General features: G+C 46.9%; 1 protein-coding gene across 2 annotated transcripts in view; it reads left to right on the top strand.

Annotated features, from left to right (window-relative positions):
• The window catches only part of AOAH (acyloxyacyl hydrolase), an 845,303-nt gene that overhangs the window by 25,617 nt on the left and 795,893 nt on the right, over positions 1-23,793 (top strand). For both annotated transcript variants that reach the window (XM_069215577.1, XM_069215569.1), the window contains exon 2: positions 18,828-18,923. In XM_069215577.1, the coding sequence (XP_069071678.1) occupies positions 18,896-18,923 (28 nt within the window). In that variant the 5' untranslated portion in view covers positions 18,828-18,895. The remainder of the gene's footprint in view (positions 1-18,827; positions 18,924-23,793) is intronic.

Below are 23,793 nucleotides of genomic sequence, written 5' to 3'. Positions count from 1 at the left end.
GGGGGCTGCTGGATGGTGACAGTCTAGTACTGTGTGAGGGGCCAGAGTATTCCTCACAGTCCAGGGTTCCCTCTCTAGTGTCCTGGGTGGTGCCTCTGTCTCCATGTGGGGCATGCCACTCCTTGTCCTGTCAGTCAGGGTGGAATGGGTGGTGGTGCCTGTTGGGGGGAATGGACATGTTTGTTGCAATTGCATAATTGGATGTGGTGCACAGGACTGGGCTGTTTTGTGCAGGTTTTCCACTTTTGGGCCATGCAGGGTGCCTTTGTGAGATTGCCATTGCATTTTGATTAGGATGTGGAGGTGCATTGTGGGTGGTGTAGTGCCTTTGTGATTACTTGCAGGTGTAGATGGCTGTGCACAGGGGGAGGTATGTGGGCCTGTTGGTGGAATTGTGGGCATGCATGGTGACTCGATGTTGTGAATGTGGCGTGGGTGGGGTAGTGGTCCTGGTGGATGTTGAAGGGGTGGGATGGTGCATGCATTACAGGTGTGATGGATATGGGGTAACTGTAGACGACTTACCTGAGTCAATTCCTCTAGTGAGTCCAGTGAGGCCCTCAGGGCGCAGGATGGCCAGTACCTTTTCCTCCCAGTCAGTGTAGGCTGGTGGTATTGGTGGAGGTCCTCCCCCAGTCTTCTGGACTGCAATGTTGTGCCGGGATGCCATGGACCTCACCTTCCCACGCAGGTCGTTCCATCTCTTGCGGATGTCGTCCCTTGTGTGTGGATGGTGTCCCACTGCATTGACCTTGTTGACAATGGTCTGCCATATCTCCATCTTCCTGGCGATGGGTGCGTGCTGGACCTGTGCACCGAATAATTGTGGCTCGACCTTTAGTATCTCATCCACCCGGGTCCTTAGCTCCCTTTCTGTGATGCGTGGGTGCTTGGGGGGTGCCATGGTGTGTGTTGTGAGTGGTGTGTTGTGTGTTGTGTGGATCTAGGTGAAGGTGCTGCTGTGTGGTTGGGTGTGTGATTCGTCTGTTGTGGCGTTCAGTGTCTGCTTGTGGAGTTCTCAATCTCAGTTGTCCTATTAATAGTGTTGTGGATGTGTGTCAGGTGTGTGGGTTTCAAACTTGCCAATGTGTGCAATTCATACTGTTGGGTTCCATTGCTGGCTGTGGGGGTCTGTACCGCTAATGGTCGCTCGACTTCCACTGACTGCTGCGGTGATTTCTGCATCATTATTTGGAGTGCAGGAAGTTTGTGTGCTCTGCAGTGGCGGGGTGGGATGTCCTGCATTTTCGCTGACAAGGTCCTGGCGGTGACTGTTGGCTGGGAAATTCTTGGGGGATTCAGATTTTTGCATCTTTATATGGCGGGTTTCTGTTCACAGCCAATGGCGGGTTTCTGTTCATCGTTGGCACGGCGGGGAACGGTGTTTACCGCCATGTTCATAATGACCTCCTTGGTGTTCAGATAAGCTCTGCTTGGCCAGTTTAAAGGAGTCTATTCAATGCTGATTGGTTAGTGACAACCTGAACAATATGTTTTGGCAATCATTACAAGACTGAGGGACTTTGTCCCTGTGTCGTGAAAATGAATTACAAAAATATGTAAGGGCATACATGGGGTCCAAAATGGACCCGCTCTTTATTGTCTGACCACAATATGGACAGCATGCTGTGGCAGCACTTAGAGGACTCTGAGACATGGTCCCCTTTGAAATGCATTGTAGTAAATGGCATGGGGTCACAAAAAAGAGAACGCATAAAGGGTGATAACAGATTTTAGTTACAATATAATCATTTGTTGATGGGACAATACTAATTTTTGGAATTGTGGTGTGCTCTAAGGTGATTTTACCCTGTGAAAAAGCCTTCTGCTGAGATTTCATGAATCATGTTTGAGAGAAAACTGTTTTTCTCATGATTTCCCCATAGAGGTTATCAGAGGTTCTCCATAAGCTAAAATGAGAGCATATTTTCTGTAAATTCACACTAACTTTCTCGGCCATATGAGACTGATGTCTGACATTCTCAGTAAAACATGTACTTCCACCAGGAGCAGCCTGTCATTTGATTCCCTTGTGTTCAACTGCAGCCTCCCAGAGTATTCTAAAGAGCAACTAGAGCTCTAAAAGTCTTATTTATGACAAAAGTGTGACACACCTGAAGCCATCTCGAATGAATCAAACCGGAAAAACCTAAAACACTTCATTTCGAAAGGAACAAAATTAGGGGGTTCTTTTTGTCATAGAAATTATGGTTAGTGCTGTAGAAAGAAAAATTTGGACACATTTTAAGTGAGTTCTCAAATAACCTCCTCCTCTGTTTCATTAAAACATTCTGACATGCAGACTGATGCATGCATTTTCAGCACCAGCAGCAGACTGACAGTTAACTCCTTAGTGATCAGCAGTTTACTACAGTGTTCTAATGAGCAACTAGAGTGATGGAATCGAAGTGGAAAACTGAAAGCATTTTCTACATAGGATAATGCAGTAAATGAGGAGATTAGGGAGGTTTATAACAAATAAGTCTCCCAAGATAGCTTCTGCAGGTAGGTCGCTCCCCGCTCCGCCATCCGCACCACCACCAATCCGTCTTTCTTCTCCTGTTTTCCCGCCGCTGCGCCCCCTGCGGCCCCTCCCACCTCCCCCCTCGTTCTCACCATCCTCTGTGCCTTAGTTTCCCGCTGCTGCGTCCCCTGCGGCCCCACCCCCAAGCCCTCTCATTCGTTGAGCCCTCCCTCCTCCCAGCTGCCACTCCTACCCTCCCCTCCTCTTATGGCAGCCGCGGCACGGCCGCGCCGCTGGCGTGCCAAAGGCAAGCCCGTCTACGCCCGTCCGTGCCAAGACCGCGCCCAACACCAGTCCCCCTGGCCCCCTAAGACACACCTACTCCCCCCTCACCCTCCACTCTCTCATCCCAGGCCCCCGCCCCACATGCACCCCATCTAGCGCCACACACATTCATGGCCCTTTCACCTGCCACACCTGTCACTTCTCCTGCTCCTCATCCCTCACACCACACCAACCATAGCGACCCCACTTTCATCAAACACAAGCCCCCCAACACAAGTCTCACCCACCCTGCCCCCACCAACCAACCCCGCAGCACAGCAGCCCACAACCAGAACACACCCTGTAACAACACCCCCAGCACCACAACCACCTCAACTGCCTGCTCCTCAACATCCGCTCCCTTCACAAACATGCCATAGAACTCTGGGACCTCATCACATCACACTCACCTGACATCACCTTCCTCACGGAAACCTGGACCAACCCCTCCTCAGAACCCGACATAGCCATAGCCACCCCCAAGGGATACAAACTCCAACACAAAGACCGCCCCAACAGGCCAGGCGGTGGCATCGCCATCCTACACAGAGACACCATCAAAGTCACCACCAGCTCCCAAGACACTATCGACAACACTGAACACATGCACTTCCTCATCAACATTAACAACAACTCCACCCTCAGAGGTACACTGATCTACAGACCACCCGGACCACGCCCCACCTTCTGCGACACCATCGCCGACAGCATCAGCTCGCACGCCCTCACCTCCACTGACTACATCATCCTCGGTGATTTCAACTTTCACTTAGAAAACCTACAAGGCCACAACACTACCTCCCTCATAGACAACCTCACCAACCTCGGACTAAAACAACTGGTCACCGCACCCACCCACTCAGCAGGTCATACGCTCAACGCAATTTTCACCGCAAGCCAACGCATAGCCTACACCCACACCACCGAACTCCTCTGGACTGACCACCACTGCGTCCACTTCTCCTTCACCAAACCCCCCACACACTACCATCAACACACCACACCCTACCGCATGTGGGACAAGATCCCCACAGAACGATTAAACTTCCAACTGGCCCGTAACACCCCCCACACACCAGCGACCCCAACACAGGAGCACACAACCTCTCCAAATGGATCACTACCTGCGCAGACACACTAGCCCCGCTCAGAAAACACATCGCCACCTTCAACATCAAGAACGCCCCATGGTTCACCCCTGAACTCCAAGACTCCAAGCGCAAATGCCGCCAAGCTGAGAAAGTATGGCGACTAGAACCTTCCACAACCAACTTCTCCACCCTCAAAACCACCATTCGCACCCATCACCAACTCATACACACCGCCAAAAGAGATCACTACAAGTCACGCCTTGACAACAACTCTCAAAACAGCAAAGAACACCATCATCAATGAACTTGCCAAACCCAAAGCCAGCAACATAGACCCCACACACACACACAGCCCCTATGTGACACCCTTTCCAATCACTTCCTCCACAAAATCCTGGACATCCACAACAGCTTCATATCACACACACCCACCGCACACACCCCTCACTCACCCAACCCAACCCAACCCCCACTCACGACCCCCCCACCACACTCTCCACATGGACCCCCACCACATACAAAGAAACCGAAAAAAACATGAACTCCATCCACTCTGGCTCCCCCTCCGACCCCTGCCCACATCGCATCTACAACAAAGCTAGTCCAACCATCGCCCCCATACTCTACAACATTATCAACTCCTCTTTCAACTCCACCACCTACCCAGATCCCTGGAAGCACGCAGAAATCACACCTCTCCTAAAAAAAAAACAAGCCGACCCGGAGATCCTCTCCAACTACCGCCCCATCTCCCTCCTCCCTTTCCCCGCCAAGGTTGCAGAGAAATTAGTAAACGCCCGCCTATCCCTCTTCCTCGAAGCAAACAACACTCTTGACCCCTCACAATCTGGGTTTCACAAAAACCACAGCATGGAAACTGCCCTCATCGCATGCACTGACGACATCAGGACCAAAGTCGACAAAGGCGAGACCATCGCACTCATCCTCCTAGACCTCTCAGCAGCCTTTGACACCGTCTGCCACCACACACTCCGCACACGCCTCCACAACATAGGAATTCGCCACAAAGACTTAGACTGGCTCACCTCCTTCCTCACAGACCAGACCCAGAGAGTCCACCTTCCACCCTTCCACTCCAACACTATCAAGATCACCTGCGGAGTCCCCCAAGGGTCCTCTCTCAGCCCCACACTCTTCAACATCTACATGATCCCACTAGCCAACATCCTCCGAGCACACGGAATCACTATCCTCTCCTATGCAGATGACACCCAACTCATCCTCTCCCTCACCTGCAACCCTACCACCGCCAAAACCAACCTACACGCCGCTCTCCTCGACACCGCCAACTGGATGACCACTAACCACCTCAAGCTCAACTCAAACAAAACCGAGATCATCATCTTTGGCCCCAACAAAACCACATGGGATGACTCCTGGTGGTCCACCACCCTAGGCCCCGCACCCACACCCGCAAATCAACATCAGCATCATCCTTGACCCCTCCCTCTCCATGACACAGCAAATCAATGCTCTAACCTCCTCCTGCTTCCACACACTCCGCACTCTAAAAAAATCCTTCAAATGGATTCCCCCAGAAACCAGAAAGACAGTCACCCACGCACTCATCAGCAGCAGATGGGACTATGGCAATGCCCTCTACGCCGGCACCGCACTCAAACTCAAACACAAACTCCAGAGAATCCAGAACACAGCTGCACGCCTCGTCCTTGGCCTCCCCCGCCACGAACGAATCTCACCACACCTCAAAACCCTTCACTGGCTCTCCATAGACAAGAGAATCACATTCAAGATCCTCATCCATGCACACAAATCCCTATACAACACCGGCCCAATCTACCTCAACGAAAGAGTCAACTTCCACACTCCCACACGCAACCTCCGATCAGACGATCTCGCCCTAGCCACAGACCCCCGCATCCAACGCACCACCACAGGAGGCAGGTCTTTCTCCTACCTCGCCCCCAAAACCTGGAACTCCCTCCCCACCGACCTTCGCAAAACCAAAGACCTCCTGGTCTTCAGAAAGAACCTCAAGACATGGTTGTTCGATCAATGACCCTCCCTGCCCCCCCGTCTTCCATTCCCCCCCTCCCCAGTGCCTTGAGACCCTCAAGGGTGAGTAGCGCGCTCTACAAATTTTTTGATTGATTGATTGATTGACCAGAGAAAAAAGAGCCTGAATGTAGCACAAATATCACACAAATGCAGCACAAGTGTAGCTCAATGACAGAAGTATGCAAAACAATTAGGGCCTGATTTATGAAAAGTTTGTGCCACCTTTGCGTCATTTTTTGACGTAAAAGTTGTGCAAATGTACAAAATATATTTGTATTTTGTACATTTGTGCCACTTTTGTGTAAAAAAATTAACACAAAGGGGGCGCAAACTTTTCATAAATCAGACCCTTACTCTTTTGATTTTGTTTGTAGTTTTATATAGCGCAGACTTGACCCAAAGGTATTGGAGTGCTTTACGTGAGCATCAATTAAATTGCACACGGACACATTCATTTTGGTTTTAGGCATGGGGAGATTAAGTGATTTGCCCATAATCACAGGATGTCGAGCTGATACTGAAACTCGAGCCTGGTTCCCCAGTTGCAAAGTCTGCAGCTTTGGTCACAACACCGCATTCTGTCCCCTAAGAGTAACATATAATCAAGTGATGAACTAGATAAAAATAAAATAAAGATAACAAATAATTAAAATGTGCTTTGTCGCTATTTGAGAACTCAGAAAATATGTCCTCATTTTAGTTTTTTAGAGCACTAACCATAATTTTTGTTACAAACTGGGGTCCTTATTATGAGGCTGGCGATAAAGACCGCCACATCACAAGTTGTGGGGTTTGGCAGAAGCCAAACCTCCACAACACTGCCTGGCCCACCGGTGCAGTCGCACCAACACGGCCGGGGGTGAGTACCTCCAACCCAGCTGCAGGCTTCAGCTTGCTGACTGGATTACAAGGCTGCAGACCAGTAGGCTTTCTGTGGTGGTCACCCCGCCACGAAAAACCCTGGCGGTAGCATACACATGCACACATGTCCCCATACCGCCATGCACCCCCCCCACTCGTCCACACACCTACAAACCCCCACCCCTCCACACGTCTTCAAACACCCCCAACCGTACACATCCATCCAAACACCCACACTCATGCTGACATACTCACACTTACAAATTCACCCCCCCTCCGCTAACATTCACACCTCCCTCCCCTCTCCCCCTGCACCTCATTCACACACTCCCCCTCCGCATACGCAGACTTGCACACATGCACCCCCACTCACTCGCAGACTTGCACACATGCACCCACATTCACACACATACACGCACACACCACACACATGCACCCAACACTCCCCCCTTTCAGATGATCACTTACCTTCTCCATCGAGGAGGTCGTCCAGGAGGGGATGGGTCCTGGCAGTCTTGCACTGCCAGCATCACCACGTTATCAAGACTCTGCTAAGCCGTATTACTGCTCGTAATACGGCGGGTGGAGTCTTGTTGTCATGGCGGTGCTGGTGATGCAACCGCATCTTCAGGAGTCAGACTTCCGCCCTTAAATGGGTGGAAGTCCTCCAATGACTCCATATATGGCAATCAGCAGACCGCCAGCACTGACGGTCTGCTGGCCGCGGCAGCTCTGTCGGTCTTTGCGGAAGACCGCCGTAGTCATAATGAGGGTCTGGGTCTCTAATTGGCAGCGGTTTGCACTCTGTCCCAGTAGGGACCACAATCCTAGTCAGGGCAAGTAAGGTACATACTAAGGGGCATATTTATACTCTGTTTGTGCCGAATGTGCGTCAAAATTTTTGACGCACAATCGGCGCAAACCATGCCCCATATTTATACTTTGACGTCCGACCCCGCGGGCGTCAAAGTTCCACCATGTGCGACATTTTTTGGAAGGGGGAACCAGATGATATGCAAGGTAGGCGTTCCCTTCCAAAAAATGACTTTAAGGCCTGTGCCCCATATTTATACTGTGACATCATTTTGACGCACAGGAGGGGGCAGGCCTTAAAAAACGGCGCCCAGCCTGATGGGCGCCGTTTTTTAACGCCTGGGTCAGGGCAGGCGTTAAGGGACCTGTGGGCTCAGAAGGAGGCCAGGGGTGCCCTCCCCTGCCCCCAGGGACACCCCCTGCCACCCTTGCCCACCCCAGGAGGACACCCAAGGATGGAGGGACCCATCCCAGGGAAGAAGAGGTAAGTTGGGGTAAGTATTTTTTTCGTATTTTTTTTGTGGCATAGGGGGGCCTGATTTGGGCCCCCCTACATGCCACTATGCCCAATGACCATGCCCAGGGGACAGAAGTCTCCTGGGCATGGCCATTGGGCAAGGGGGCATGACTCCTGTCTTTGCTAAGACAGGAGTCATTTCAATGGGGGTTGGGCATAAAAAAAAATGGCGCAAATCGGGTAGAGGGCTGAATTTTGCCTCAGACCTGACTTGCCCCATTTTTTTACGCCCAACCTCCATTTTCCCCTACGCCGGCGCTGCCTGGTGTGAGTCATTTTTTTGGACGCACACCAGTCCGCAGCGCCGGCTAACGTCATTCAATAAATAAGGCGCCCGCATGGCGCTTTGGAATGGCGTTAGCCGGCAGTAAAATTTTTGACGCACAACTGCGTTGGCGCAGGTGTGCGTCAAAAAGTATAAATATGGGCCTAAAGGTTTACCTGAACTCACCCTCTGGTAGCTTGGCATTGTCGGGCCTGCAAACCTGGATGTGCTCTGGTAAAGAACACTTAAGCCAATCATCTGCCTTTGCAGGGACCAATGTTTGTTGTAACCCCATAAGAATGTTTTACGGATATCAATGCTTGTTTACAAAAGACCAATGCTTGTTGGAACCAATGCCTGTTTAGGACACATGTTGCTCAAGCCTCCAGCATCCCTATGACTCAGACTGGGTGTGGCTCCCTATGGCTCAGACTGGGTGTGGCTGGAGGCAGCAGGTATTTAAACCACATCCAGACAGAGTGAATTGCTTGCTGTAAAGGTCACTGGCTGCAGAGAAGGAATCTGTGCTTCTCCACGTTTGATCTTTGTGTTCAGTCCTGTATCCTGGATGCCACTTCTGGTGAGTTGAAGAGATCGAGAGAAGTGACTGTGAAAACTTGGCATTTGCTGACTGGATGGATGTTTCGGAGCGCGATGCGCCTATGCAGGCATATCAGAGGCGTTTTAGGTCACTGGGATGCTTGCCGCTAGTCGCATACTAGCGCTTATAGTTTTTGCTTCCTATACATATAGGAAATTATTTTGTGCAATTATCATATAAATTGTGAACATGTTTGTTGTCGCTAAGTTTAATATGACATTTGCATAATTGGTGCTGGTGATAAACATTCTGTGAATGGCCTGAAAGTTTCATTGCTATGCTCAACTTACACTGTGATGTAACAGTGATAAAACCAATCGCTTGTATTATTGATATTAACCCTGTGTTCCTAGAGTGTTACAAACTTTGCACTGATCTTTTGATACTAACCCTATGTTCCTAGAGTGTTACAAACATTGTACTGTGATCTTTCGATATTAATCCTAGGTTCCCAGAGTGGTACAAACATTGCACTGTGATCTTTTGGTATTAACCCTATGTTTCTAGAGTGATGCAAACTTTGCACCATATTCTTTTGATTTTAACCCTATGTTTTCGGTGTGATCAAAAGACACTGAATGTGTGTTCCTTGGAATTCTAAGTACAGTGCGTAAATTAACCCATGAATGTCTGCAAACCTAATTACCTGAGAATTTGTCATCATTATTTGTTACCTATTTCAATGTCTATCGTGTCGAGTGAGTCAGCATCTTAGATCTCAGCCAGGCCATCAAACAAGATATCCATAGAACTTCAAGTACATTTCGGTAGGCATTAATTAAGGTGGTGTGGGATCAATCTGGGGTCACAGTGGGAGTAGTCATAGATATTATAGGAGTTTTAATTTTCTTATTTGAGTACAGGTAATCCACATTGTTTCCCAAAAATTCCTAGAGAGAAGGAGAACCATCTAAATTGGGAAAGGGGAACCTAACAGGCACACCTAGCTTGCACATAATAGTCAGAGACTAGTATATACATGGTTATGAGTTATGAGCTGTTTGACTGATATCTAATTTTTCATAGGAAATCGTGGCTCTTCAAGGACCATCATGAGTCGTTTTAGCCTGGGCCCGTGGCTCCAGTGGCTCTCTCTCTCTTTCATCCAACCCCTTTCCCCCAGTGGGGATCCAATGCCAATCATGTGCATTTAAGTGGGAGGCACGTAACGTCTGGGAGGAATTGGGAATAAGCAACTTGGTCAACTTTGTGTCTCCGTGGGACAAACAGGTTAATGCTTGACAGGCACAGAGCAGTCAGACTAAACTAAAGATGTAATGTGTAAAGTATTTGTGTAAAAACAACACACACAAAAACTCCACACTAGTCTAGAAATATAGCCAATATTTATCAGAGTAAAACAAGACCAAAACAACAAAAATCCAACATACACAAGTCATGTTATGAACTTTCAAAGATTCAATCAAAATGCAGTGCTTAGAAGACAGTAGCTCCAACTGGAATTATGTGGTCATGCTGGACTGAGGCAAATTCAAAAGTGTAGAATGACCGCAAAGGAGCGTGGGTCAGATACGGGAATCACGCAGACCTGCTGACAGTACATTTGTTGTGTCGATGCTCAGTGATGATTCGTTGATCCAGAGGAGGTGATGCGTTGCGCTTGAAGGCGGTGTCGTTTTCTGATCTGGCTGCGTCAGTGATGTGTCGATGCCCAGACACGAGGAGTCCAGGTACTGGTAGCCAGATGCAGGATGTAGAGAGTTAGTCCAGTCCTCTTTCTCCCAGGCAGACAGAAGGCCAACACAGCTGAGAACACAGCAAAGTGGCACACCAGTCCTTCTTCCTGGTAGAATGTCCTCAGTCCAGAAGTATTCCTCCCAGATGGTGTCAGAGGCCCAGTACCTATGCCTACATGTGCCTTTGAAGTGGGGGAGATTTCACAGAGTGGTTGTAAAGTGCCCCAGCTCCCTTTCATCCCAGTCATGTATGCCATGAGGTCTGTGGGGCTGTTATCAGTCATTTGCGCAGGGTCAAGTCACTACCCTTTTCCTGTAGAAGTGGACTGGAGGCAGGCTAAGGCACAGGATGGTTAAAGTAAGAAAATGCAACTTTATAAAAGTCGCATTTTCAGACCTGCAATTTAAAAGCCAAAGATGTGTTTTTAAATTGTGAGTCCAGAGACAAGAAACTTCATTTATCTATAATTTCCCATCTGGCAATTACAGCTAAAAGATGTTTCAAGGCAGTCCCCATACTAGCCCATGGAAGAGATAGTCCTTACAATTGTGAAAATTTAATTTAAGAGGTTTTTGCTACCTGGACATGTTCAACTTAAAAGTACATATCCAACTTTTTAAATACACTGCACCCTGCCCTTGGGGGCTAACCAGGGCCTACCTTAGGGGTGTCTTGCTTGTAATAAAAAGAAAGGTTTGGGCTTGGCAAGTAGGTACACTTGCCTGGTCGAAATTGCAATTTAAACTGCACACACAAGCTCTGCAATGTCAGGCCTGGGGATGTTTGAAAGTCTACCGCAACAGTTGGCACAACCAGTGCTTTAGGCCCACTAGTAGCATTTGGCTTACAGGCCCTGGGCACACATAATGCACTTTACTAGGGACTTACTAGTGAATCAGATATGCCAGTAATGCAGAAGCCAATGTTACCATGTTTCAGGGGAGAGAGCGCATGCCCTTTAGCACCGATTAGCAGTGGTAAAATGCCTGGAGCCCTAAAGCCAACAAAAAAGGGTCAGTAAAATAGGAGGAGAAAGGCAAAAATGGCCATTGGGCCATTTCCAACAATTTCTATGGGAATAAGACCCTCTCATTTTTATATTTTCTAAAGGAAATGCTTTAGCTATTACAGTTTGATCAAGATGTCATCAGGCATGCCACACTTTGCAATAAATATAGAATGTTAGCAATCTAGTTGTTCATTAGAATACTTAGAATACTGTGGAGAAGCAGATGTCAGGGGCACAGGCTCAGGTAATTCAGGATTGGGTGGAGGGTGTAGATGTAACAAGTTGACCATGCTGGACAGGGGGGAGGTGCAGTGGCAGCACAATGGACTGTGGAAAAGGGAGCCGGGGCAAACAACCAACCATGCAGGACAGGCAAAGAAGGCTGTGGCAATATAACAGACCATTGAGAACTGAAGGGAGAGGCAATGGCAGCACAATCATACAGAGCAACAGACTTGATTCAGGCAGAAGACTCCTGATGCTTTTAAGCCAAAAAAGGGCTCTTTTTTATCTGTCTCCTGCCTAAAAGATCCTCTTTTTCAGTGTAAGTCAATGGGAAAATCAATTCCCCAGGTTTATTTTTTCAAAATCTCCCTCTTACCAAGTTCAAAATGTTGGCAAGTATGGTACATTGGATCACAGAGGGCAGGGGAAATGGGGCAGAGACATGGACTCAGATAACAGAGGGCAGCAGGGAGATGGGCATGTGCACCAAACCAACTTTACAGGGAAGGCATTAGGGATTGCAGCAGCACAGTACACCACACAAGGCAAGCAGGATGGCAGAGTAACACAATGGACCATGGAAAGCAATAGGGAGGTGACAGGGTCACGCACAGGGCAATGCACATAGACAACAAAGAGCAGGGGGAAAGGAACAAGGGCACCAATCTGGCCATACCGGACAGACAGGAGGGACAGTTGCAGCATAATGGACTATGAAGGGAAGGAGGGTGGGGGCGGAGGCACGACGATGGACAAGACAAAGCAGGAGGCAGCAGATAGGGGTCTGCACATGGAAAATGGAGGACAGGGGGCAAGGGGCCATGGCGGAGCAGCAAGCAGACCTTGGAGGGCAAGCAGAATGAGCACTGGAAGCACAACACACCAGGGCAATAGTGAGATGATAATGGCATACACACAGACAATGGAAGGAAGGTGGGAGGGGACATGGGGCAACAAGCTGCCACACAGGGCAGGTGGAAGGGGCTGTGGCAGCACAGAAGACCATGCATGGCAAGCAGGAGGGTTAGTGGCAGCATAACGGCCATGGTGGGAAAGAGGGAGGGGACAGGGGCATGCACAAAGGACCTTGGAGAGCAGAAGGGAGTAGTGTGGACTGGCCACAGACATGAGAGGGCACAGAAAGGGGCTTCACAACAAACCACACAGGGCAGGCAGAAAGAGCAGTTGCAGCACAACTGAGCTCAGAGGGCAGAATGGAGAGGCAGCAGAATGGACCATAGAGGACAGAATGGAAGGGATAGGGGCATGAAACTCAGACAGAAAGAGTAAAATTTGCAGGGACAGGCAGCACCCATCTGACCATGCTAATCAGGTGGGAGGGGCAGTGGCAGCTCAACAGAGCACTCAGAGTAGATAGGACGGGCAGTGGCAGGTCCATGGTACATGGTGGGCAAAAAGGAGGAAGCAGGGACATGCATGCAGACATAGGAGGGCAGGGGGGAGGAGGGTAGGGGCTGCAAGCTAAGCACAGAGGCTAAGCAGGAGGACAATGATGGGGCATAGAATCGGGCAAAGGAGGGAAGGAGGAGTGGACAGGGACATCAAGCTAAATGGAGAGCACTGGCAGTGCTTCGGACCATGCACTGCAGTAGGGTAGGGGCTGGTGCATAGCCTCGGACAACAGATGGTAGGCAGGAGGCAGGTAGGGCAGCAAACTAACTGTTCAGGGCAGGTGGGAAAGGCAGTGGCAGAAGAACTCCCTTACAGGGCTGTAATGAGCGAGCAGGGACATGGACAATGAATGGCAAAGAGGACGGGGAAACAGGCTTGGGTAGGGCAGCACACTGCCATGCCAGGACCTGCGTCCAACCCCCCTCCTCACTGTGCATTAGGATGGACATCTTACTTAATGTTAAAAAACAACCCTAGAAGTTCACTGAAAAAAGACAAAGGTTACAGGGATGTTATAGTTAGGAAACAGAATTTAAAAAACCTTAGAAATTCACTGAAAAAAACAAAGGTTACAGAGACGTTATAGTTAGGTTCAGATTTTACACGCACAAAACCATAGAAATTCATTATATAGTTATAGTTCGATTTATTTCAAGTAACTATAACTCGCGCCCTCGCCATGCACTGCTAATTACTCCAGATATTACATCACTCATGACATTTCTATGACATCATTGATAATATCACTGTAACTTTTGCAGTAAAATTGTTGATGAGAAAACTGTGCATGGCAAGGGCGCGTGTTACAGTTACCTTGGGGCACAAGTTATAGTTACGTGAAAGAACTCTAACAGCTCAATTTCTGTGGTTTTGTCCATGTAAAATTTGAACCCAACTGTGACGGCCCTGTAACCTTTGTTTTTTTGGTAAATTTCTAAGGTTTTTGTAAATTCTATTTCCTAATCATAACATCCCTGTAACCTTTGTTTTTTCAGTGAAAAAATATATATGTATATGTGTGTGTGTATATCTATATATATCATATTATTCATACTATTACGTAGTTTAATCGATGGTTGGATTTTACGGAAGGAGACTCATAACATTAGATAACATACCTATTTGTAAAGCATATGTTTACTCCAGGGGGCATCTTGGCACTGATCTTTATAAACTTGAACTTTACTCTCGGGACTCCTATCTTTAGTGGGTAATGGAAAATCTCCAAGTTTACAGTTAGGAATATTCAGTGATGAGAAGGGTGATATGTATATTGTAACCTGTATTTTTTCATGTTCTTGACTGAGTTGTTCCTGCTGTGGGTGACTGGCGTGGTCCCTAAGTAATTAATGCTTTTTGAAAACTCTTCACTGCTATGAATGAGCCTTCAAGACACTGCTGGCGTCCTAGGAAAACAAGTCTCTCGGGGCAATCTAGAAACCGCGAGCCTATGATTTGCGCTCAATCTAAATGATATGTAAACTATGGAACTCTACTAGGCTGAGAACCTTGGAGAAAGCGACCCATAAGTATCAGTCCCAAGCACCTAGGTTTTATTCCCTCAAAACTAGGTGTTTCAACACACTTACGAACCGTCTTAAAAAAGGCCTAATTGATTAAGAATGCGTGCTCTGCAAAAATCACCAATATATATAAATACATTTGAAGCTACAGAAATTGGCGGGGATAAAAAATGACGTAATAATTCCAGAAACAACACCTCTGAAAAATGTATTTTTCTTAAATGCAATAAAGCTGGCAAAAGCACAGTGTGATGTTACAGACAAAGCAATAGCAAAAGCAATCAAAAAATCAATAATGAGGAAGGAGATGGAACAAAAATTACGTTAGGATTGTGAAATACTTTGTTATTGTTTTAAGAAGCTCTATAAAATGATGCACAAGTCCCGTTAAATCCCTTAATCAAATTAAACCTGCCGACGCTCAATTTTTCATTGATGCAGAAGCTACCAGCAAATGAAATACTGCAGCTTATAAAAGTATTTACTGTTTTTTGGTGGACTAGTTAGTCGCCGTATATTATATAAAACTTTTTCTGTATACCCAGCCCTGGTATGTCAATTAATGGTCCATGATGCCCATATCTGTACCAGATTTTCAAAATAGCCACTTAATATGTAAGTGATCTCCATTTAGATTCATTGTGTGTAAATCTACCCAGTATGGATGTTCTGAAGACCACTGATGGACCTGATCCTCGTGAACCTCTACACCTATTTTCTAAACTGTTTGAGCCCCATTACGATAATCTAGACATACCATAATATAATAATAATAACTTCATATCAAATCACACTTTATACTGCACTTCTGCCATTTTAAGAGTTGTTAATAAAATATGTTACTGTTACCCAATGTAAAGGTGTTCGGTTTACCAATATTGGAAGGATAGAATGCTGGATTAGCTTTGGCAGGTTTCAAACACGTGACCACTGCATTTGTCAAAGGTCAACTTTCAGCTCAGTGTGCCATCCTTCTGGCAGTATAATCAGAAATGTATTTCTGCATCCTGAAGTACTGATACATTTGGTACTAATACTTCTGGTAAATTTAGGGGAAAACTGGCCCGATACAAGTATGCTGCTGAAATCGGGAAAAGCTTGCAGTAATCAATGATTAGTTATTCCCAGACGACAGCAGCAGGGCAGCTGTGTGTAGTGACATTTTCCACCAGTGAACCTGGCTAAGTGCACCTGCAGTTCAGTCCATCTCCAAGCAGTCTCCATATTGATTAGGTAGATGTCACTATACCAGCAGAACAGATTACAGATGGGTCAATATAATTTCCTGGATTCCCCGGAGGACAATATGGCTGAGTTATAAGTGCCGGTCGTAGATACCAGTTGTTTCTCAATCGGGCTCAGTGCTGCAAACTCTCATATACAATATGCGTAGTTATTCACTGTTTCTAATCCAATTTCAACATGTTATGCCCCATTTGCAGGTTGTGATTACATTCAGATTATCCAACTGCTTTAAAAAGTTGAAATATTTGGGTAGAAACCTTGAAGACTGCTATAAAACGAGTCATTGCTGCATCAGGAATTATGGATAATTTGAGGACCTTAGTGGCCAGTGGCCCTCAAACAAGGTTAGAGAGCACCATTCGCCAAGATATGATAAGACAACATTGAGATTGCCTACTGAGCATTTTTTCTAGCCACCAAGTTCCCACTGGTGACCCTCAGAGCATGCCTTCATTGCATAACAACAAAGGGGCACAGATTCTGAGTGTGTGGTAACAATGTGTGCACCAGTGTTTATGGGACAGATTACTTTAATTCCTTAAGTTTATGGCACTGATATTGTTCAATGCAAACTTGGAGTATTCAAAGCACAACTGACATAGGAGGCACAAAACAAGGGTATTGCACCGAGACTCATTATCAGTAGTGTGCACACATTTCTGCATGTTTATATTTGCATGGATTATGTCTTTAAAGCTAGATCTCCTGGCTTTGTCAATTATTTTTCTTAATTCTAAGGGTTTCTTCAACTGTGGGAAGCAATGAAGTAATTAGTTTGACTAAGACCGATCTTTCCTCAGTGGCCAAAGTGCAGTCTCACATTTCTAACACTGAGGGCCTTATTACGATTTCGGCAGACAGAAAATCCTGTCCTACTAATTCCTGACGAGGAGGTTGCTGCCATTGTGGCTGCCTCCCTGCTGGGCTCATTACGAGTTTCCCACTGGGTCAGCGAGAGGAAACCTCAGTCTCTGACCGCTGACCTAGCGGGAAACGGCCTACAGCATTGTCTCAGGCTCAAAATAGAACCAGCGAAAATGCTGTAGTGCGCAGGCTACATCAGCACCCTCGCAATGTTCACTGTGAACATTGCAACGGTGCTGGACAGGGGGACCCCCTGCACCTGTTCTCCGCCAGCCTTTTCATGGCGGTGTTACCGCCATGAAATCTCTGGTGGAGAACAAAGTTGTAATCCCCAGGGCATGCCCTGGCAGATTAGGACCCCAAGACTGCCGGGGCAACTAATCCTGGCGGGCTGACCGCGGGGCAACCACTGCAGTCGTAATATGGTGCTCGGAGAGCCGCACTGGTGGCGGCCCGACCGCCACCATGAACCTGGCACTCATGAGGCCGACAGGTTTGTAATGAGGCCCTGAATGTCATTGCATTCACTTGTAAAGAATACTAGTTACAGCTTTAGGGATATAGCTGTTATTAGTACAGCTGGTGCAGTGGCACAGGGGACTAGGTAAGCTAAAGGTACATTCAACCCCAGTTAGAACACTAAAGTGTTGAGAGCTCAATTAAAGATAGTGGAATAGCTCTGGTCTTATAATGGCTGATATAAACTGGGGCTCCAATATTCCAATGTTTGTCTTCATGTTACTCCATTTTTAATCTAGAGCATTCTACCCTTAGTGGGTGACATGTTCTAATAGCCATATTGTCCTTCTGCCTTATGCTACACCAATCATTAAAGGCCCTCTCCCTCGTTATAACCTTCAGCAACTAGTATAGCCCTCAGCATCAGTCTATAAGGCTATATTATGGCTGTCTTTTTCTACTCAACCAAGGAGCAGGACATCCCATTTTCCTGGTTTGTGGTAAGGCCCACGACACCCTTGCCACACCATGGTATACATTTACCATGCATAGTGCTATGATTAAGAACTTATGGGCTGGTGTCCTTGCACCGCGTTATAAGAGGTGCACAGCGAGGACAGTAGTAATGTCCATTTCAGAACATTTTGAAGCACCTTCGAAGATGGACAGATCTGAAGCTGAGGACAGCAGTGTCTAGAAAGGAAGTTACATAATCCAAGTGAGGAGGGACTAGGACTGGTAATGAGGTAACCATACGATTCAAGGTTGAATCAGTGATTGGTATTGAATGTTCACACTCACTTGAGATTAAATGAATGAGAAATATTGATGAAGCATGAAATGAGTAATTCACATCATTTATTCATGCTGAAGAAATATTGCTAGACAGATATAAACACGGTGTATTAAACGGGCTCAGTTTTTAAACATTCAGTTGTCTTTATGATTAATAGGTCAGAAGCCAAGAAGTTTAAAGTACTTTGGTCTCCTAAATCATGTTTCAGGCCAGGGTTATACGAGGAGGGCAGGATGTATGCCACATTTACAAGATTAAGAAATCAGATCAATTTACATACAATGAATCTTGACACAGGCCATTTACTAAGAGCACTCTTCGTGTGAAAAATGTTCTCCCGCTCATTGAAAGTGTGAAAACTAGTAAAGTTCTGTCTACGGAGTATGGCGTGTTGTTGCCGTCCTTCGATACCGAATTAAGGAACTGTGGCAGGAATAACACCTTTTTCTACACATACGTGTTTGGAAATATACATGCATTCATCGGAAACAAACGCCTACACTACTAAATAGATGGACTGAGTTGCAAATTCATAAAAATGAGCACATAAATTGACCAAAATACGAATGACAAAGAGCAGAGGCCAATAATTATATCATACTGTTTACTCTTTTTTCAGGATGTGTTGTTACCGTGTCCATAGTTCAACAACTCGCCCAAGTCCATAATTCTACGTTTCAGGCCGCCATGGAGAGACTCTGCAGTTACTTGCCAGGTAAGTGTGTATCTTCCTGCTTCAGTCAGAAGTGCTGCAATGTCATTTTTATTAATGTAAAATACCCCACAGAAACCTACACATGCCATTTAGAAGGCTTGGGACATGTTTAAAAGTGTGTAGTGCGTTCAGCGGCTGGAAGATGCCGCCAGTAGTCAAGGGTGATTGCGGAGACAAGAGGCCCATACCAGTTGCTTTTAGTGTCTTCCTGCTTGCTTAAGTGACTTCATACCTGATTGTTGCAATTGTAACCCACGCAACATTCTACAGTGGATCGAGCCTGCTAGGCTATGTGCTTGCTCTGTCAAAACCTTGCCTCCTCCTCTCTTTCTGTTCTGACTCAACATAATGCAGCACACTCCGCCGCATCCTGTATACAATATTCAGAGCTGACGGCATAAAACATAAATACATCTGTAGGTCAGAGGCCGAATGCAAATGGTAAGATGGGTAAAGAGTATGAAATCCATTCAGACACAACATGAAAATGCAAAAACAACAAGGAAATATATTCAAAGCTCCAGTGCACCTATACTAACAATCACCACCAGGGCCGGCTTTTGGGCGGTGCGAGCGGTGCGGCTGCACCGGGTGCTGACCTCAGGGGGGCGCTGTGTTTAGCAATAACTTTTGAAACTTGCGATTTAAAAGCACCTGCTGAAAAGTTCCTTGTGCGTCCAGCCTTCAGGAAACAATTAAAATGTCAAGATACCTCTTGTGATTGATGTTCCTGCTAGGGAGAGAGATGGGTGTTTTGTCTAGGACAGCTTTGACTCAACATAAAGTAGCTAGAGGGTTAATATGCCTGCTGCAAAAAACAGAACTATGGGGCATATTTAAGAAAAGTAGTGCTGCGCGTACCGTGCTTTAAAACACATTGATGTATTTGAAAGGGACACAGTGGAGAGATGAGGGGCACATTTTCTGGGTGGTAGTGAGTGAAACCGAGGAGGAGATCATGGGGTCGGGGTGCCAAAATTAACTGTCACACAGGGCGCCACCAGTCCTAAAGCCAGCCCTGATCACCACTTTCCTGGTATATTTTGCTGTGAGTCTATAATGATATATTTTTACAGGCTCACTTGGGCCCGAAAGCCATTACTGCCTTAATTTGATTGTAGGCTTGAAGGTGAAAATCGCTTTATTTAAGCGTATCAGGTTCAACAAACTCCAACGTAAAGAGCGTGGAGTATTTGGATCAAGGTGTGCTTTTTCTTGTAAGTTTGGGTATGCCCAAAAACCTCTAAGTCTGTGGGCATTCACTGACTTCAAACCTGCCTTTCCCAACATTTAAACAGTCAAAGTTTTTTTTAAAATTTTTTTTTTTATAACGAATTTTTATTGATTTTGCAATAAAATAAAGTAATACAAAACAAACAATACAATTATATACTAAAAATAAAGTAACAAGGCGCCAATGGGCACCAAACAGTGGTCAGCTCCAAAGCCCCAGACAGCACCTTGAGTAGATAGACGGTACATGTCAATACCAACGTGCCACGTATGTGTCTCATTTCCTTCCAAAGGAGTTGGTGGAGTGTGTAAGGGTTCTTCTTTCCACTGTGTCGGTCCGCATCCCAGGGGGTTAAAATGTCATTCCGTCCCACTTCCCCCAGATCTTGTTATACTTACTCGGACACCCTCTAACCTCATATACGAGCTTTTCACATTGGGCACACCAGTCCATTCCCCTCCTCCATTTGGTCAGGGCCGGAGCCATAGTGGCTTTCCAGTCCGCCACGATGTCTCTTTTGGCCACTAGGCATGCCACCCCCAGCCAGGTACGTTCTGCTCTACGTAGTCCCGATTCTCCCATAACCCCTAATAGGGATGTCAATGGTGTCAGCGCCACGTCTACTTGCAGAATCAACGAGACCTCACGCAAGATCATCTTCCAATATGTACTGATAACCGAGCATGACCACACCATATGGAAAAAATTAGCTTTAGGGCTCATACAGCGGGGACAATCAGCCGTAGGCCGGAGTCCTGCTCTGTGCAATCTGGAGGGTGCAAGGTAAGCAGTATGAAGATAATATGTCTGTACTAGTCGGAGACGTGTCGTCATAGTCAGGGAGTGGGGAGCTGCCAAAGCTTCAGTCCAGTCCTCCTCTTCAAGAGGGCCCACCCGTTCCTCCAGGGAGCAGGCCGTAGTAGAGATTAATGTGCGATACACCTGGGAGACACCTCCCCTGCCCAGATTCCCCATCAGAGCCCTCCTCTCCATAGGACTGCTTACGGGTATGCTATTCCCTGGCTGGACCTGCGTCAGAAGGGCATGTCGTACTTGGAGGTACTTGTGGAACTGTGTCTTATTTAGTGCAAAGATTTCTTGGAGATCCTCAAAGGAACGCATGCTCGTGCCCTCCCATAACAGTCAAAGTTTTACTCCATTAAAGTGCTGGAGTAGATCCCCTTCCAGGATGGGAAAAGGAATGTTTCCAAACCAAACTTGGAAGGGATGTAGAAAAAGATGTGTTGCAATAGGAAAAATAGTTTTCTCTTAAAGAAAGAAAAGAAAAAGATGTACAAACCTGCACTGGGGAAATGGGATGTATGAGTATGTATCGTATTACATTTCATATTATTATTATGAGATTTGCAAGCGCAACTGCTACTCAGTGAGTGTCCCAGTGCTACGTAGCAGAGTCTGATCCCCAATTGACAGAGATGCTAGAAGGCAGACCTGAAGAGCCAGGTCTTGAGGAGTCTCTTAAAGGTCTGAATATCCCTAGTGACACAGAGCTGAACTGGGAGGGCATTCCACTCTTTGGTGGCCAGATAGGAGAAGGAGCTACTGCCCTACGGTTTCCTTCTGAATTGAGGAATTTCTACCAGCAAGGAGTTAGAGGACCGGAGAGACTTGGCTGGTTGGCATGGGGTGAATCTTTTGGACAAGTACTGAGGGCCTTTGTGGTAGAAAGCTCTGTGTGTCAGAGCCAGATCTTTGAACCTCACATGTTCTTTGATGGGCATCCAGTGCAGTTCTTTTAGGCCCGGTTGGATGTGAGCTCTCCTGGGGAGATGTAGCAGAAGCAGTCTGACCCAGCTGTAATCTCTTCAAGAGGTGGGTAGGTAAGTCCCAGTACAGTGAGTTGGCATAGTCCAACATTGAAGTGATCAGGGCCTGGATCACTATTTGTTTTAGGCAGAAGGGGATGTGGAGATAGACATTTTTTTTTAGCAGGCCAAAGCAGGTGCCAACTACCCCCGCCACCTGGTTGGGGGGCAGTGGAGGTTAGAAGCAGTGGTATTGAATTTTACACCAAGATTGCATGCTACAGTGGTAGGGGGAGGTGGTGGGGGGACATGAATACATGAATCATATGTGTGGAAACCTGTACATCTATTATTACTGTCTGAAATTGGGATTATTAATCTGGGAGGGGTACCTCTACCAGCTTAATAAACCCACCCTTGTTAGGCTAAAATACGATTTTCTATGATTTTCTTCACAAATGTTCAGGTCCCTCCTTGTCATTAACGACAAAGTGCTCTTTTGAAGAGTGGTTCCAACCCACCCTCTAATATTGGATGTTCTGGGCGTAAGCCTCAATGATAAAGCATGCCACAATGTAGTGTGGATGAGGGTTCTTTTAGACAGAAGGACCATTTCCTGGGAAATACATTACACGTTTCATTTATAGAAAAAAAAGTCTTAGAAGAAGGCCTCCTCTCAGCGTTTTAGGCTTAATGGTGGGGAAATTGAGATGCCCATCCATACCCAGTTTCGTGTTCCTCGAGGCAGTTTCTATCTCCCCTATCATCAACCCCTCTCTTGAACCATTTGGTATCATATAAAATCTTGAAATATCACTTATCAATATGCGTCTGATACCCAAACTCTACTGATAGGTTGCATCCTTCAGCTTATCCGTACATCTCAAACACTACCATGAAAATATTCACGGAGAGATGATTCTTAAATCCTTTGTCAGCTCTGTTCTACAATCACCCTATCTCTGTTTCTTATTACGTGAAACTGTAACTGTACAGCATTCTTATTCTTGTTGGTGAAGCTGTAACTATACAGCTCTTTATCATTACTCTGGCATGAGTTTGCACTATATAAAAACTGCTAACCAAATATTTAATATGTGCTTTGGGGCATATATTGCTTTAGGAAATAAGTCTTGTGCAATCCCATTGGGCTAACACATATTGAGTCGCTCATCGCATTCAGGGCCATATTTATACTTTTTGACGCAAAACTGCGCTAACGCAGTTTTGCTCCAAAAAAATTTGCGCCGGCTAACGCCATTCTGAAGCGCCATGCGGGCGCCGTATTTATTCAATGACGTTAGCCGGCGTTAGCCGCCAGCGCTGCCTGGTGTGCGTGAAAAAAAACGACGTACACCAGGCAGCGCCGGCGTAGGGGGATATGGAGCTTGGGCGCCAAAAAATGGGGCAAGTCAGGCTGAGGCAAATTTTTCGCCTCAACCCGATTTGCGCCATTGTTTTCGACTCCCAACCCCCAGAGAAATGACTCCTGTCTTAGCAAAGACAGGAGTCATGCCCCCTTGCCCAATGGCCATGCCCAGGGGACTTCTGTCCCCTGGGCATGGTCATTGGGCATAGTGGCATGTACGGGGGCACAAATCAGGCCCCCCTATGCCACAATTTTTTTTTACAAAAAACACTTACCTGAACTTACCTTAATGTCCCTGTGATGGGTCCCTCCATCCTTAGGCGTCCTCCTGGGGTGGGCAAGGGTGACAGGGGGGGTCCCTGGGGGCATGGGAGGGCACCTCTGGGCTCCTTCCGAGCCCACAGGTCCCTTAACGCCTGCCCTGAGCAGGTGCTAAAAAACGGCGCAAAAGCATCCGTACGTCATTTTTTTTGACCCGCCCACTCCCGGGCGTGAATTTTG

This window comes from Pleurodeles waltl, chromosome 2_1, assembly GCF_031143425.1.
Source record: "Pleurodeles waltl isolate 20211129_DDA chromosome 2_1, aPleWal1.hap1.20221129, whole genome shotgun sequence".
NCBI classification, from domain to species: Eukaryota; Metazoa; Chordata; class Amphibia; order Caudata; family Salamandridae; genus Pleurodeles; species Pleurodeles waltl.
Note: the sequence above shows the minus strand (reverse complement) of the source record. Positions and strands in the feature narration are given on the sequence as shown.